This window comes from Pocillopora damicornis, chromosome 1 (genome assembly GCF_964200805.1).
Source record: "Pocillopora damicornis chromosome 1, jaPocDami1.2, whole genome shotgun sequence".
Classification (NCBI taxonomy): domain Eukaryota; kingdom Metazoa; phylum Cnidaria; class Anthozoa; order Scleractinia; family Pocilloporidae; genus Pocillopora; species Pocillopora damicornis.
In genome coordinates this window covers 2374811-2392959 of record NC_142670.1, presented here as the reverse complement: position 1 = coordinate 2392959, position 18149 = coordinate 2374811, and the positions used below count along the sequence as shown (strand labels likewise).

Sequence of the window (18149 nt, the reverse complement as noted above, 5' to 3'; positions counted from 1 at the left end):
GTTGGTTGGTGTGATGTCTGTACAGATTTTACCAACGTAATAAAAGTAAATGACGTAAATAACAGTGATAGTAAAGCAAGCTTAAAAGGGCAGAAATAGCCAGAAAATACAACGGATACACAGGGTATGAGTAATTTTTATTGATTTTACGAGAAAAATGTTCATATTTCGAAATATTTATCGTTGTAAATCGACCATACTTCGTTCCCCATACTATTCCTTATAACGTGTTCAAATTTCCAACAGTTCCTCTCGTAACTTAACACCGAGTCACACAACACGTGACACGTTCATGAATTAATCGTTGGCTTTTTCTCGAGACGTAAGCTTGCGCCATCTGTGACAAGACAATTGCGTAAACAATATTTAACATAATAACATTATACACAAAAAAACACAGGGTTTTGGATCACTTATTTATTAAAAAAGAATATCCATACAACTACAATGAAAACAAGCATAAGATTCACCTTTCTGATCGTGAAATTAATACCATTCGTACTGTTATCGTAGCTACGTTCCTTGCCATCAAGTGAATCCAACATGTCGTCTTTCTTCACAAGCAGTTTGCATCCACTAAAGTTATGTTCTTCAGTCTCACGGTAGTAGTGTTGTTCAATAGATTGCATAGAGTATATGCAGTTTGGTTTCAGATTTCAGATTTTGCTTTTTACATCAAGTGAACGTTTTTCAACTAAGACATTGGCATACTTAGCATACAAGGCATTCAAGGCTTTCATGGCTTTCAAGCGTTCGCGACTCAATCCGTTCCAAAATTACCGCTTATTAACATCTTTCAGTGTGGATTAGCCGCGATTAATACAACTTGTATATGCGTCTGTAAGTATTTTGCGCGTTTGCGCCATAATGCTCTAGGAGATCGCAATCCAAATACGTTGAAATACAAAACAACTGACCAAAGAGTTTTATAAGCAAAAATCTCGTGATTCGTTTTGTAACCCGGCCCTGTCCGTGTTTGAAAACGTCAATCATCATCAAGATAACACGCGTGATCAGTATGTGAACACCTTATTGGATCACAGTTAGTTGTCATGGTGTTGAGGGCCCAATGACCTCTGGGTGCTATTGCGCAATTTTTCCATTCTGTGGCGGAGGAAAAAAAAAAAAAAGACGACAAAAAAGCCAAAGGCATTTTATGACTGGGCTACCACAGGTATCCCAGTAACAAGTAAACCTTGTATAAGCCATCGCCCTTTTGACAATTGAATGTTTTCAAAGAGCCAATCAAACGAAAGTTCTGTATCTCATTAAATATAATATGATCAAAATAGCAATTCATTAATTCGGAGAAATCAGTCTTCAAACGAAAGTTACAGAATAACTAAAAAAATGCCTGTAATTAATCTATTAGAATATTTGGAGCCAAAAACTTTCGGCAAAATTCAATTTGTGGTAGTGGTTTTCTGGATCGTGATTGGTGTCATCTTCCTTGCTATATTCGCCGACATGGAAAACAGCGAACACAGGTTTGATTTCCGCTGTAGCGCAGCAGAAAGTAAAAACATCCACCTCGTGCAGGGAGAATGTTACGGGAAATACCAGGAGCAGTACAACAAATTCGCTTTGCCTGTCTATGGCTTCGTAATCATGAATTTCGTCCTTATTATATTTGTATGTGTTATCTACTCCCGAATAGTAAGACCTACAGTCAATCGACTGTCGCGAAGCATTCGCAACGGTGATCCAGAGAGACAGTCGCACGATCAAGAGAGCGCATTATCAACGGGAAAGAAGCTTTTTATCGCTTACTGCTGTCAACTATCCACAAGACTTGTTTTAGGAGTTGTTTTCATCATCCTACAAACTCAGTTGCTTTATCCTTTGAAGTTTTCTTTAAAGTTTCACTGTTATTTAACCACCGATGGAACCACTCAGCCGGGGAATTCATCTGACAACGCCCAACACTCTACTTCACACGACTGTTATAATCAACGTGCGTTAAAAAAAGCCTCCTGGATGGACGCTGTCCTTGTGGTAAATGGAATTTTTGTCGTCGGCATTCTGATTGAAATCGTCTACATTTTTATAAGAGCATGCAAAGAAAGGGAATTTATGCAAAACTCAAGGTTTCAAACGTCTCATCTGAATCCTCCCGAAGAATCTCAACAGCAAGAAGCATTACCGCTTCAGGAATTCATCCAGAATACAAAGAAAATGATTATGGATGACACTTATCAACCCCCACAACTCCAGTCGCTTTTTCCAAGTCCTCCTGGCAAAGGACACCCACCTAAACATTTGACTCTGGATCAGATTTACACTAACCTTGTTGTTGTACCTAACATGGCTGATTATGACTTTACTGAAGACAGACGGAAGAATTTGGAAATCTACGCCAGGTCGGGTGTTAAAAACGAAACACTGAGAGGGCCAGAGGACATTCTTAATCACAAAAACAAAAACATTTTGATCGTCGGTCGTCCCGGTATCGGAAAGACACTTTGTTGTACAAAAATTCTCAGAGACTGGGCATCTAACAAAATATTCCATAAAACACCCGATGACAAAATCCACTTTGATGCTGCTTTCTTCGTCAAATTCAGATTATTCAACGCTGCAACCGACCTTAGTCTTCGGGAGCTACTGACCCGCTCCACATACTCACCCAGGAACAAGCTGGATGAGGAAGTCTGGAATTACATCCTAGAAAACCCTCAGAAAGTTCTCCTTATTTTCGATGGAATCGATGAATTCAAAGATAACTCAAAGATCGGCACGGAAAATGAGAAACCTCAATTCAAAAACAGCGTAGACGAGAAGATGCCCCTCTCGGCGCTTTATGCCAAACTAACGACCGGAAAACTTCTCAAAGGGGCGGCAGTTTTAACTACAACAAGACCTACAGCTCTGTCATGCACCGAAAGTATTCGTTTTGACAAAATCCTTGAGATCCTTGGCTTTTCATCCAAACAAGTCGAAGAATACGTAACCAAATTTGCTGAAGAAGACAAGGAAGCAGGCGACACAGTAAAGCGTCACATCACCAGCAACATCAATATCTTATCTCTCTGTTACATTCCTGCGAGTTGCTTCATCATTTGCTCAAGTCTCTTTAAAATGGTGAAGTTCTATACTCCTAGAGGTCTTAACCTACCAACAAGTTTAACAGGCATATACAAGAGAGCCGTGAAAATTTTCTATTTGAGACACAACGAAGAATTTCGCGATAAACATTTCACTCGCAAAGACTTTGAATCGGATGAATTGGCCCCCGAAGAAGAAAAAAAATTGGAGAAACTACAAAAATTGGCATTTGAAGGAATTAAAGAAGGAAGGCTGATCTTTGGAGCAAACGAAGTACGCGGAATGGAAGACAGCGCTCTATTTCACCGCTTACCCGACCGTGAAGTTGACTCGTTTAGTAGCGAAGGACAGTTCTGTTTTATTCATCTAACAATGCAGGAGTTTTTCGCTGCGAAGCACCTAACTAACATGAGTGAAACAGAATTAAAAACCTTTGTTCAACTGAACATTAAGGAAGGCAAATGGCAGCTGGTTTTTCAGTTTGTAGCAGGATTAATGGAGAATAAAAAAACCCTACCAAGCGAAATCATCACAGACCTTCTTCCTGTGAAAACTGAAGAAAAAGAACACGAATTCTACAACGTACAGTGGACAGAGAATAAAGAGAAAACGAAAGTGACCTGCTGGCCGACTAGAGACGAACGATATTTAGCAGTGACATTAATGAAATGTTTAAACGAAAATAGTAGAATGAAGTCAGAAGCACAGAGAAAACTTCAACAAATTAACTTTAATTGTGTAAATTTTTTTAATCGTCACCTCACAGCTGTTGATTGCTCTTCGTTAGTAAATGTAATTAATATTCAACAAATTTCACATTTAGATTTGAGTGGCAATAACATTGGTCCATTAGGTTGTTTGGAGATTTGTAAATTGTTAAAATGTAGGGAATCTCAACTGAGCTGGTTACACCTCGCACAAAATCAATTGACAGATGAAGCAGCAAAGTATTTAGCTGAAGCCATCAACAACAACAGTTGTCAGCTACACACGTTAATCCTCTCATTCAATAAAATCTCAGACATAGGAGCACAGCACTTGGCTGAAGCCATCAACAACAACAACAACTGTCAGCTACGCATGTTAGACCTCTCATACAATAAGATCACCTTCGCAGGTAAGGAAAAGGCACATAATTTACTAAGCAATAGTCAGTCTAAATGTGAGCTAAATTTTTTTTAGGCCTCAGCAATTCCCATTAAAAACTAAAAAGAAATTATTAGAACCACTTACTATTCAAAATAACTGTGAGGTAACCAGCTCAGTGATAATTACAGCCCAACAACTCAAATCGTGAATGAAAGCAAACTTACTCTGTGAAGCGCTCAGAGCAGCGAGATTATCTGAACCGGATCGAAATGAAGAAAAATGAACCAATGAACATGTTTATTGAGAACAAACGATGTCAATCTTTTTTTATACACGAACCAATAACATTAAAGTAAAAAACACAAAGCTTCCCGCAGAGAAAACAATCAAACCTCGGACCTCTCAGGAAACTTTTTCATTTCATGATTGGTTAGTTTCGATCCTAAATTATCTTCATGTTTCTGTATGTTTTGATCGCTTGAGAGTTTTGTGTGAGATTTTAAGCGGATTAGATTAGTGAATACACTACAGTTTACCTGGTAGTATACCAGGTTTTCTTTTTTTCATTTCTCGTGTTTTCTATAATTTTTTTTTTTGATTAAAGCGAACCGGTTCAAGTAGTTTCGCTTTTCTGGCAAAATATCAAAAAAAGATATGAAACCACATTAAAAATCAGATCACATTGCTTTCAGACAGACCCTAAGCAAGGCCTTTTTGTAGGTTTTTGGTGTAAGATTTACATAACATTTCGACAATTTGACTCAGGGAGGTTTCTGCATTTGTTGTAAATATTAATGTAATTTATGTACATATTTATTTTTTTCATAATAAATTTTGTTAACCAAATTCAACTTTGTGTTGAGATACATTTGGCCTCAATTGTTAGACACATATCCTTGTAAAGAAGTTATGAGAATTTGGTGTTAGATCAAGATAACAAATTCTACCTGATAAGTTTGAGTATTCTCATTTCCTGTTTTCTGGATAATGCCTGGATGTCATAAGGAGAAGTTGTAGGGTGTAAAATTTCTGGGGGGAGGGGTGGGGAAAGGGGTTGATTGGCTGGCCTTATGAAATTTAGTATTACCCATTGCCTTATCAACAAATGCACAATTGTTTGTATGATCATTGCTTCTTTAATTTTGCATAAAAACCAATAAAAATATTTCAGAGTAAAATGAAGTACAACAACTGTGAACGTTAAACACCACACATATGGCAACTCCCTATAAAAGTGGCCCCACTATTGATTAAGAATTCTACACAGAGTGAAAAAGAGAAGTTTTAGTTGAGGAGTAAACACATAACTCCATAGACAGTTCTTTTACAGTACTTGGTAAGTTAAAAATTCTTCTATAATCTGAGGAGAACAAATTATCCCAGTTTAAATTGGCACTCCCAGTGAGACAAGTCCCTACAACAGTTCCCATTGATGCTTTAAAACCAGAAGAGTGACCAGCATCTAATTTCTCCTTAGAGTAATACTGGTGAATCATCCATCAAGATCATGAGAATTAAGAAAATGATCACCATCCAAAGAAGCTTCAATTGTTAAACAAATTCTCTATTGTAAGGAGAATTTCTGTCTTGGTCTTTAAAGGTTAAACTGTAAGAGTGACCAGCATCTAATTTCTCCTTACAGTAATACTGCTCAATCATCTGTTAAGATGAAGAGAATAAAGAAAATGATCACCAACCAAAGAAGCTTCGCTTGTTAAACAAATTCTCCTTGTGAGCACCTTAAGAAATGTATAGAGAACAGTATGGAGAATATGCATACTGATGTTAGGGTGTAAAGGGTGTTTAATTCTGCCCAGAGCAATGTTCCTCCTATTGAACTTGGCGAGTGATTTGGACCTCCGACTTCTCACAAGGATCCAATTTGTTTGAAGACCCAAGAACCTTGTGTTTGTCCTATCATCCAATCAAATCAACTGTTCACCATATCTCTCTGAAGATCTCAATTATCAATTCTCCCTACTATCTGTCCTACATCTGAGCTGATTTTAGCTCGGAGAATTTGGTTTTAAATCAAGCAATACCCAGAGTTGATATTTGTCTTTCTTCTAGTCCCCTTTCTGCTTAAAAATTGGTCACTTCTAGGTGTGAAAATGTAAAGCCATTTACTCATGAGATCTAACAAGTCATTCTCCTCACTAACGAAACATTTAATAAACAATAATTATTTATTATGAGATATAATTTATTACTCAATTTAATATGCAAATGCAAAGAAGAAAATTATGGCACAGGGGCCTGGGACACAGTCAAAGACACAGGGGTCAGATTCAAAACAAAATAGCTAAATGAAGACAGCTTATAATCCTGTTACTAGTGGTTGGGGCCTTTCATTTCACAACTCAGGTTGTTAGAATTCAATAGAAAAAACATTTGACTAGCACATGAGGGTGCTTAAAGGAGGCTGGAGAAATAATCGGCAACAATAAAAAAGAGAAGCTGTAAGAAAGAGGATGGGAACTGCAGTTGCCTCCTAATGTATAAACAGAAATGAATAGCACTTAATGAATATGCACATGAGATACAGTTATTGTCTACATTCAAACTGTGACTTGGATGAACAATTTTATTGGAGCATTTTTATAAATTATTTATATCAGTTTATATGCTTGTACTTACTATCTCCTGTGATGGTTGATGACAGTGACTGCAAATAATCTGTTTACCTTGTGCCTTCAACACATTTGCAATGATAGATCCAAATGTTATCCGTGGGTTCTCTTTCAACAATCACATATTTAGCTTCCTGATGGTAGAGGATAAAAAACATGTAAGGTAAATGATTGATTTTGTTTGGCACAACCACAAGTACCACATTATATCTAGTTATGAGTAATCTACATAGCTACTGTGCTAACCAATAAAAAAACAGACATTTTTGATGCGCCCAAGGGTACAAACCACAAACAATTTGTGCCAAGTTGAAGAATGTCTAACCTCCTTGTACTAGCAGTACAAAAAAAGATCAACACCAGTGTTACAAAAATAACTTATAAACAATGATCAGCCTGCTGGCCAAGATTTGGGAATATTAATAATAAGTGCCTCTACCTAGGCCTTATCTTTAATATTTATGAGAAATATCCCAGGCACTTACAAGCAATTTCTCTGTAACTGTATCGAAATCCAGAAAAGTCAACAAAGAAATCTTGCTGCCAATGATGGTAAAGCATTACTGTTCAACAGCTCTAACATGTACACAAACTCTGAGGTAACAGGCACAAGGTCTGTCAGAGAGCATGCATCAGTGGATGAAGCAGAACTTAATTCACCATCTGCTATGATTTCATCATCAGAAACATCCTAGAAATAAATAATAACACCACAAATATTTAAACTGCTGTGAAATTTACACTCCCATGTATGGCAAGAGATCTGTTTTTAATTAAAAAATGCATGTAAAATCCTCATTGGAAAAGAGGAGGTATTAATGATATAAGCTTCAGCCCAATATAAAAGAAAATAATTAGGAATAAAAAAATTAATACTGTCATTGTGAGTGATCATCACAACTCATCAACAAAACAGTTTCCTCTGTGAAAAAGTCTGTTGAATGAGAAATATCTTGATTGCTACAGATATCAGTTTTCCTTGACTTTTTTCAAACATGCCAACTTCTTACGACTCAAAATAAAATTCCATGACTTCTTTCCTAATATTTTCCAGACATGTGTCACACCCGAATATAATTTATAGAGTACATGCTACAAGAACTTAAGCCTAAAATGACTGTAAAGTTTCAAGTTCAAGTTTTCAAGTTTATTAATTCACACTGTTTACAGAAAAAATAACAACATAACATGATTTACAATGATGTAGAAAAAATACAAACAGAAATTAACTAGAAGAAAGAATATTTAATCGTGTACAGTGACCAAAGTAGCCAATGAACTTTTGAGTTGGTCACTGTCATGTGTAGATATGAGTTGGGGTTGGCTGCATGTTAAGTATAATTTAAATTAATAGTTACATTAAAGACGACATTGTTTTCATAAAAGAAGACAGACATACATAAATACAAGTTAGAATTAAAGGAAAACTGCATGTTGTGAAGCGTTATCTTATATAGCTAACAGTTAAACTATGGTCAGTTTTGAGTACTCAGTAAGAATCTTTTATACCGCTTTTTGGATAGCATGTATGGAAAACATTTAAATTCAGGTGGTACAGATTCCCAGATTTTTAATGCAGAGAATTTAAATGTAGACATACCATAATTAGTGCGTACTGATGGCTTAAAGAAGTTTTGATTTGCAACATATCTGGTATTATATGAGTGAATCTCTGATGCAGGTGTGAGAATATTCAGTAGTACAGCTGGGGTGTTACTTTTGTCATTCTTAAGTTTATATGTAAAAAGTGATACTTTTAGTCTGTAAATATTTTCAAGTTTTAAGATTCCAAGAAGATTATAATAGGGGTTGACATTTTCTCTGCCATGACCAAAGAACATGCTTCGTATACATCTATTCTGTTCAGTGCAGATTTTATTTAATCTAGTTTTGTAAGCAGCACCCCAGCTGGCAAGACCATAGTTTAAGTATGGATAAATAAGGGTATAATATAACTGTTTGAGCATATGAAAATCAAGATAGTGTCTTAGCTTATTAATTATACCTACATTCTTTGCTAATTTATTATTTACATGTTGAATTTGGGATTCCCATTGTAGATGCTAATCAAGGTATATACCTAGATACTTAATATAGCTTTTGCAATCAATACTGTGGATATTTAAATGTATTTTTTATCTTTGATGATTTTATTAGCATATAATATATAATTTAAGTATATAATTTAGAGAGCAGAATATCATGGTTAATGGTCTTTAAGTGGTTAAGTTTATCAGCATATTTTTTATATTCTGCTTTTTTTGGGGTTATTTGAGAGAGAGTGTGTTCTATACATGCTTTGTTTATTTTTGATAGATTTGAGTATACCATTAGTTATCCAAGGCTTACTAAACTACTTCTGTTTACTTTGGGATATTTGTTTCCTTGGTGCATGTTTATGAACAATAAGCTGAAGAGTACTTATGGACTTAGCTGAAATTTCATTACAGTCATTGCTTTCAATGTAAATACTATTCCAGTCAATTGCTTTGATATCCTGTAGGTAAAGTTCTGAATCAAATTGCCTGTAGTCTCTATAATATCTCTTAAATTTTTGTTTTTGTACTGGTATATCAACAATATAAAAGGTTGGTAGATGATCCCAGATATCTATTGTAGCAATTCCAGATATCATTTGGTTAGTGTTGTTGGTATATATATGATCTATCAAAGTTGCTGTATGATTAGTAATTCTGCTAGGCTTAGTTATTATTGGTGAGATGTTGTTAGAGTGTAGCATATCTAGGTACTCTTCAGTTTGTGTATGATGGCTATATTTTAAAAAATCTATATTCATGTCTCCCAGAATGTATAGTTGGTATCTATTCTGTAATTTTATAATTAGATCATCAAGATGTTTAATAAATTCTTCTATATTAGCACCAGGGTGTTTATGAATGGATCCAATTAATATAGGTGCCCTGCCATTACATGGATTGATTTCAACCAAGCACAATTTGACTAGTTGCAGATTAAATTTTATATCAAGTCTGGGTATAGATTTAAGAGTCTTAATGATGTAGATCGCTGACCCACCAGGCGAAGTAGGTGAATCAGTATGATAAAGTTCACAGTTTAAAAGATCCACATTACAAACAGAGTTTGCATTTAATCTGGTTTCAGTAATAGCAAGAATTTCTGGTCTTTTATCAAGGGAATAAATAAAATATTCAGGCAAAGCTAAATTTTTTTGTAAGCTTCTCATATTAATTGAAATTATTGAAATATCTTTTGACCCAGCTTTGGCAATAGCCAAATAGCCAATAGCCAATAGTTTCCATACTAGATTCAATTTCATCAATCTTTACAAATTGAGTGCAATTGCATAAGTAGCTTTTAAACCATTTAAATGGGGTTCCATGAATTCCATAAGTATAATTTAGAGAGCAGAATATCATGGTTAACGGTCTTTAAGTGGTTAAGTTTATTAGCATATTTTTTATATTCTGCTTTTTTTGGCGGGTTATTTGAGAGAAAGTGTGTTCTATACATGCTTTGTTTATTTTTGATAGATTTGAGTATGCCATTAGTTATCCAAGGCTTACTAAACTGCTTCTGTTTACTTTGGGATATTTGTTTCCTTGGTGCGTGTTTATGAACAATAAGCTGAAGAGTACTTATGGACTGAGCTGAAATTTCATTAAGGTCATTGCTTTCAATGTAAATACTATTCCAGTCAATTGCTTTGATTGCCTGTATTCTCTATAATATCTCTTAAATTTTTGTTTTTGTACTGGTATATCAACAATACAAAAAGTTGGTAGATGATCCGAGATATCTATTGTAGCAATTCCAGATATCATTTGGTTAGTGTTGTTGGTATATATATATATATATATATATATATGATCTATCAAAGTTGCTGTATAATTAGTAATTCTGGTAGGCTTAATTATTATTGATGAGATGTTGTTAGAGTGTAGCATATCTAGGTACTCTTCAGTTTGTGTATGATGGTTATATTTTAAAAAATCTATATTCATGTCTCCCAGAATGTATAGTTGGTATCTATTCTGTAATTTTATAATTAGATCATCAAGATGTTTAATAAATTCTTCTATATTAGCACCTGGGTGTCTATAAATGGATCCAATTAATATAGGTGCCTTGCCATTACATGGATTGATTTCAACCAAGCACAATTTGACTAGTTGCAGATTAAATTTTATATCAAGTCTGGGTATAGATTTAAGAGTCTTAATGATGTAGATAGCTGACCCACCAGTCGAAGTAGGTGAATCAGTATAATAAAGTTCACAGTTTAAAAGATCCACATTACAAACAGAGTTTGCATTTAATCTGGTTTCAGTAATAGCAAGAACTTCTGGTCTTTTATCAAGGGAATAAATAAAATATTCAAGCAAAGCTAAATTTTTGTAAGCTTCTCATATTACAGTGAAACATTGAAATAGCTTTTGGCCCAGCTTTGGCAATAGCATTATTTATCTGAGGAATGGAGTAGTAATTTGACATTGGAATAGTAAGCATTAAGTCAGGATCGGTTTCAACAGATTTATCAGGGTTGGATATCAAATTGAACAGATCAGTATCTATTAGCTGATTGAACTGAACTGACCTTAAGCCATTTACAATATCAAACTCTCGATCATTAAGGTTGTAAAATGGAAAAATTCGCAAGGAATTAATTGTAATTCATTCATTGGAGATTGTATAAAGTGAAGAAATATAAATAAATATGAATAATCAGATGTTGAAAATAAAATTCTCATCTGTTATTAATCTCATCCAAATAATCTTCGAATTCCTCGTGGGTAGAGAAGCTTACAATGCGTGAGGTCTCGGTCTCTTAGGAGGATCTTTCCGTTGGCAGTCCATAAAAATTTGTGATTACGCTGTTGTTTGAATGTATTAATTTTCCCAAACAATCTCTTCCTGTAGGTGGTTAACGACTCATTTATATGAATCTTGTTGTCACTGAAGACACTTTTACCCATTTCGGCTTGGAAAGTAACGAAAACAGAATCGAGAATATTTTTAATAGATGCAAAATTAAGACTTACCAGCAAAGCATCTAAAAATTGGTCTAGGTTGCAACGCCTAATGAGGAGGATTTTCGAAATCATCTTGACCAGTCGAGGTGGTGACCGAAGTATTCAAATCACATGTCTTCTTTGATCCCCTACGTCTAATCTTCTTTGGCACTAACTAAGAAAAATCATACCGGCCCCTTCATTCCTCTCGCTTAATTCATTCTCGTAAACGGCGGGAAATATTCGAAAAGGTGGTGTACTTTTATCCGCCATTTTGTGGAATGCGGCTACAAGGACGTGTATGTGTCATGAAGTGTATCAGCAGCTGGTGGTTATTGTCGTGGTTACGAGTTACAGAATACCTCCCCTTCACGAAAATGGATCCTTCTGTTAGGAAGTATTTAGTTAGTTTGTGATAAGTTAGTCATTTTGTTAGTTCTTTATTAATTCTGATTTAATCTTTCGTTTACAGTAAGAATGTACCTAAAGGCCTATTTCCAACCTTGATGCAACGCAGTCGTTTGTTTTTGTTTTGCACCTCTTTTGTATAAATTCGAATTCCGAAGTTATTTAGGTTTTAGCTGTTGTGATGAGTTTCCGAATTGTGACAGACTTGTCTAACTTCCATAAGTAGACCTGTTTAATTTGTCTACTGACCTTGCTTTGGACCCACATGAAAGTTTTTGTTTTGGCTAACCCAGTGAGAGGTTAATTCAGTTGATTGGAAGCATTATGATCAAGTGCTTTGTTGTTCATTTCGAAGGTCTCGTGAAATTTTCTGGTTTAGTTTTCAAACAACATTGTTTAGCCATCAAAACCGAAAAAGATTGAAGCGAAATGCCCTCCATTCGTTTACTTACTATTTATCACACGCAACAAGAATCGAACGTTGTTTGTCTGAGTCACGAGGGGGAACTGAAATTTTATGACGTCATTAGCACTCTTCGCTATTGTCACGATATTTGTCCTAAAGCTCTTTAATCCTCCCGCCAAGAATCAATCTGGCGCCAAATCTATCAGTTAATTACAATGCCCTCCTAACCCCTTTCACCACATATCACGTCCAGTCAAAGGGATTTGGTGCCGCGTACTCTTCACATGCTACGGAATTTTTTGGCAACGCGAAGTGAAGAGCTACAACTAAATAAGACAACAAAAATAATTTTATATAGTTTTAGTTTCTATTGTTACCAATCTAAGCAGGTGATAGCCAGTGTGAACTGGTTTTGCGGACTCATTTTAAAGCGGGAATTTGACGATTCAAAGTTTAGCTTGACGCGGAAATTCTTGCCTCATCATTACTTTTTATCCAGCCTTACAGAGTCTAAAGACTATGTGTTTCTTTCATCACGTCTCCCACTGGCGCTAAAGAAAGAAGTCTCTGACCTGCAGCACACCCAGGTGTTTTAGCTTCTAAGTAAGAAATACAAATCTCTTTTGAAATGCCACAGAAAAACGGCGATACTTGGTACCTTAGAATTTACCAGGCTTTAAGTTGAATAATAACCAACATTAGCACTCTGGGTTTGAGAGCTGAAAATTAAGTGAAGTGTGAAAATGTGCAAATGAAATGGGGGCGAATAGATGAATGGAGGTCAAGCGCATCTTCCAGAAATAGGACACATCTGTAACCGTCTTAATTTAGTGGTCTGATATCTGTTTCTTATGTAAACAAGTAAACGTTGCATAAGCCATCGACTTTTTGACAATTAAAAGTTTTCAAAGAGCCAATCAAACGATAGTTCTGTATCTCTTTAAATATGCTATGGTCAAATTAACAGTTCATTTTAACCGGAGAAAATTAGCATTCAAAAGAAATTACAAAATCACTAAAAATGTCGGTGGAAAAACTATTAGATTATTTGGAGCCAAAAACTTTTGGCAAAATTCAATATGTTACAGTGGTTTTTTGGATCGTAATTGGTGTCATCTTCCTTGTTATATTCGCTGACATGGAAAACAACGAACCCAGGTTTGATTTCCGCTGTGGCGCAGCGAGAAGTAAAAACATCGACTTCGTCCGGGGAAAATGTTACGAGAAATACCAGGAGCAGTACAACAAATTCGCTTTGCCTGTCTACGGCTTCGTAATCATGAATTTCGTCCTTATTATATTTGTATGTGTTATCTACTCCCAAATAGTAAGACCTACAGTCAATCGACTGTCGCGAAGCATTCGTAACCATCCAGAGGGACAATCGCGCGACCAAGAGAACGCATTATCAACGGGATACAAGCTTTTTATCGCTTACTGCTGTCAACTATCCGCAAGACTTGTCTTAGGAATTATTTTCATCATCTTACAAACTCAGTTGCTTTATCCTTTAAAGTTTTCCTCTAAGTTCCTCTGTTATTTAACCGATGGAACCACTCAACCAAGGAATTCATCAAACAACGCCCAACACTCTACTTTGCACGACTGTCACAATCAACGAGCGGTAAAGAAAACCTCCTGGATAGACGCTGTCCTTGTGGTGAATGGAATTTTTGTCGTTGGCATTCTGATTGAAATCGTCTACATTTTTGTCAGGGCATGCAAAGAAAGGGATTTCATGCAAAACTTAAAGTTTCAAGCATCTCATCTAAATCCTCCCGAAGAATCTCAGCAGCAAGAAGAAAGAACACAACTTGTAATAACCATCGCACATGAACTTCAGCAGCAAAAAGAAAGAATACAACTTGTAACAACCATCGCACATGAACCTCAGCAGCAAACAGAAAGAACACAACTCTTAATAAACATCGCACATGAACCTCAGCAGCAAGAAGAAAGAACGCAACTTCTAACAACCATCGCACATGAACCTCAGCAGCGAGAAGAAAGAACACAACTTGTAACAACCATCGCACACGAACCTCAGCAGCAAGAAGAAAGAAGAGAACATGGAACAAAAATCCCACAAGAAGTTCACCAGGTAGAAGAAAATAAAGACGATGATTCGAACATCCCACATCTGCCAAGCGGGCCTGAACAACTCGTAAAATCACCGCTTCGGCAATTCATCCAGAATACAAAGAAAATGATCATGGACGACACTTATCAACCTCCACAACTCCGGTCGCTTTTTGCAAGTCCTCCTGGCAAAGGACACCCACCGAAACATTTGACTTTGGATCAGATTTACACAAACCTTGTTGTTGTACCTGACATGGCTGAATATGACTTTACTGGAGACAGGCGGAAGAACTTGCAAATCTACGCCAGGTCGGGTGAGAAAAACGAAACACCGAGAGGGCCAGAGGACATTCTTAATCACGAAAACAAACACATTTTGATCGTCGGTCGTCCCGGAATCGGAAAGACTCTTTTTTGTACAAAAATTCTCAGAGACTGGGCATCTAACAAAGTATTCCATAAAACACCCGATGACAAAATCCACTTTGATGCTGCTTTCTTCGTCAAATTCAGAAGATTCAACGCTGCAACCGACCTTAGCCTTAGGGAGCTACTGACCCGCTCCACATACTCACCCAAGGATGAGCTGGATGAGCAAGTCTGGAATTACATCCTAGAAAACCCGCAAAAAGTTCTCCTTATTTTCGATGGAATTGATGAATTTAAATTTAAGTCAGAAATCAACGCGGAAGATAATGAACCTCAATTCAATAACAGCGAAGACGTAAAGATGCCCCTCTCCGCGCTTTATGCCAAACTCACGACCGGAAAACTTCTTAACGGAGCAGCAGTACTAACTACTACAAGACCCACAGCTCTGTCATGCATCGAAAGTATTCCTTTTGACAAAATATTTGAGATCCTTGGCTTCTCATCCGAAGAAGTCGAAGAATATGTAACCAAATTTGCTGAAGAAGACAAGGAAGCAGGCGACACAGTAAAGCGTCACATCACCAGCAACATCAATATCTTATCTCTATGTTACATTCCTGCGAGCTGCTTCATCATTTGCTCAAGTCTCTTTAAAATGGTGAAGTTCCATGCTTCTAAATGTCTTAACCTACCAACAAGTTTAACAGGCATATACAAGAGAGCCGTAAAAATTTTCTACTTGAGACACAACGAAGAATTTCGCTATAAACATTTCACTCGCAAAGACTTTGAATCAGATGATTTGCCCTGCGAAGAAGAAAAGAAATTGGAGAAACTAGAAAAATTGGCATTTGAAGGAATTAAAGAAGGAAGGCTGATCTTTGGAGCAAACGAAGTACGTGGAATGAAAGACAGCGCTCTATTTCACCGCTTACCCGACCGTGAACTTGACTCGTTTAACAGCGAAGAACAGTTCTGTTTTATTCATCTTACGATGCAGGAGTTTTTCGCTGCAAGGCACCTGACAAACAACATGAGTGAAACAGAATTAAGAAACTTTGTTCGAGGGAACGTCAAAGAAGGCAAATGGCAGCTGGTTTTTCAGTTTCTAGCGGGATTAATGGAGAGCAAAAAACACCTACCACACGAAATTATCACTGACTTTCTTCCTGTGAAAACTCAAGGCCCATTCTCTAACGTACAGTGGACAGGGAAAGATAAGAGAACGAAAGTGACCTGCTGGCCGACTGAAGACGAACAAAATTTAGCAGTGACATTAATGAAATGTTTAAACGAAAATAGTAGAATGAAGTCAGAAGTACAGAGAAAACTTCAACAAATTAACTGTAATTTTTTAAATTTCGTTCGTTGTCACCTCACAGCTGTTGATTGCTCTTCGCTAGTAAATGTAATTAATGTTCAACAAATATCACATTTAGATTTGAGAGGCAATAACTTTGGTCCATTAGGTTGTTTGGAGATTTGCAAATTGTTAAAATGTAGGGAATCTCAACTGAGCTGGTTAAACCTCATGGGAAATCAATTGACAGATGAAGCAGCAAAGTATTTAGCTGAAGCCATCAACAACAACAACTGTCTGCTTCGCACGTTAAACCTCTCATTAAATAACATCTCAGACTTTGGAGCACAGCACTTGGCTGAAGCCATCAACAAAAACTGTCAGCTACACACGTTAAACCTCTCATTCAATAAACTCACGGGAGCAGGTAAGCTAAAGGCACGTGATTTACTAGGCAAGAGTCAGTTTAAGTGTGAGCTAATTCTTTGCCCTTGAGCAATTCCAATTAAAAACTAAAAAGAAATTATTTGCACCACTTACTATTCAAAATAATTGTGAGGTAACCAGTTCTGGGCCTGTTTACATGGTAGTGGGGGACCCCACGTAGGTGAGGTAACCCGCTTAGCCGTAGTCGAAAAATAAAACGCGTATTTCAATGCAATCTTACAACCCCAGGGCGTTGGGGTGAGAATTCTTGAGGTTGTTGTTGCGCTTGCAATTACGGAGTTTGAGCAGAGGCGTCCCAAGCTCACATCTCGAGAAAAACGAAAGATTAATTCTTGGACACATAGGTATTTATTCATGAAAGCGTCACGCGTTGTTACGCGGTATTTGGTTTAGCGAGGGACCCTTGACTCAATACGTTATACGGAATAGTTTGGGAAACCAAATATGGTCGATTGACAACGCTAAATATTCCGAAATGTGAACATTTTACGCTCCTTGTGTGTTCGTTGCGGTTTCTGATGATTTCTGCCATGAGACGGCTAGGAAATGTATAAAGTTTTAAAACATACATGTTTCGCTTTTGAGCTTTTTGCCAAATTGTCACCCGCTCGACAGGGTTACCCTATCTGGCAGACCGGGCAACCCGCCTAGGCGGGTCACCCCACCTATCATGTAAACGTGATTAAAGTAGAATAAGAAATTATATGGATAATGGAGGCGGGTTACCTTACCTACCTGAGGTCCCCCACCTCCATGTAAACAGGCCCTCAGTGATAATTACAGCCCAACAACTCAAAACGTGAATGAAAGCAAACTTACTCTGTGGAGCGCTCAGAGCAGCGAGATTATTTGAACCGGATTGAAATGAAGAAAAATGAACCAATGAACATGTTTATTGAGAACAAACGATGTCAATTTTTTTTTTTATAAACAAACCAATAACGTTGAAGTAAAAACAAAGCTTCCCGCAGAGAAAACAATCGAACCTCGGACCTCTCAGGACACTTTGTCATTTTATGATTGGTTAGTTTCGATCCTAAATTCTCTCCATGCTTCTGTATGTTTTGATCGCTTGGATTTTTGTGTGAGATTTTAGGCGGATTAGATGATTAGGTAGAATACCAGGTTTTCTTTTTTTCATTGCTCGTGTTTCTGCAATTTTTTTGGTAAAATTTCCTCACAGCCCCATACTATTGTAAAACAAATCTGTTTTCCCGATGGCAATGTATTGTTTTTGTCACTGTTTTCTCTGTCCAAGAACTGAATGCATAATGTAGTATGGGGCTGTGCGGAAATTTTACCATTTTTTTTTTGATCGAAACGAATCGGTTCAAGTAGTTTCACACTCCAGGCAAAATATAGAAAAAAGATTTGAGACC

The 18149-nt window shown here is 36.7% G+C and overlaps 2 protein-coding genes across 2 annotated transcripts in view; both read left to right on the top strand.

The window, feature by feature from the left end:
* Positions 1–1307: 1307 nt before the first annotated feature.
* LOC149051299 (NACHT, LRR and PYD domains-containing protein 3-like) overlaps positions 1308–18149 on the top strand; it is a 63712-nt gene continuing 46870 nt past the window's right edge. The window contains exon 1 of the mRNA XM_089198434.1: positions 1308–4854. Coding sequence (XP_089054560.1) covers positions 1351–4227 — 2877 coding nt within the window. The 5' untranslated portion in view covers positions 1308–1350 and the 3' untranslated portion in view covers positions 4228–4854. The remainder of the gene's footprint in view (positions 4855–18149) is intronic.
* Positions 13542–17929, top strand: LOC149051305 (uncharacterized). Its single transcript, XM_089198305.1, has one exon. The coding sequence runs from the start codon at positions 13591–13593 to the stop codon at positions 16816–16818; it is 3228 nt and encodes a 1075-aa protein (XP_089054431.1). The 5' UTR covers positions 13542–13590; the 3' UTR covers positions 16819–17929.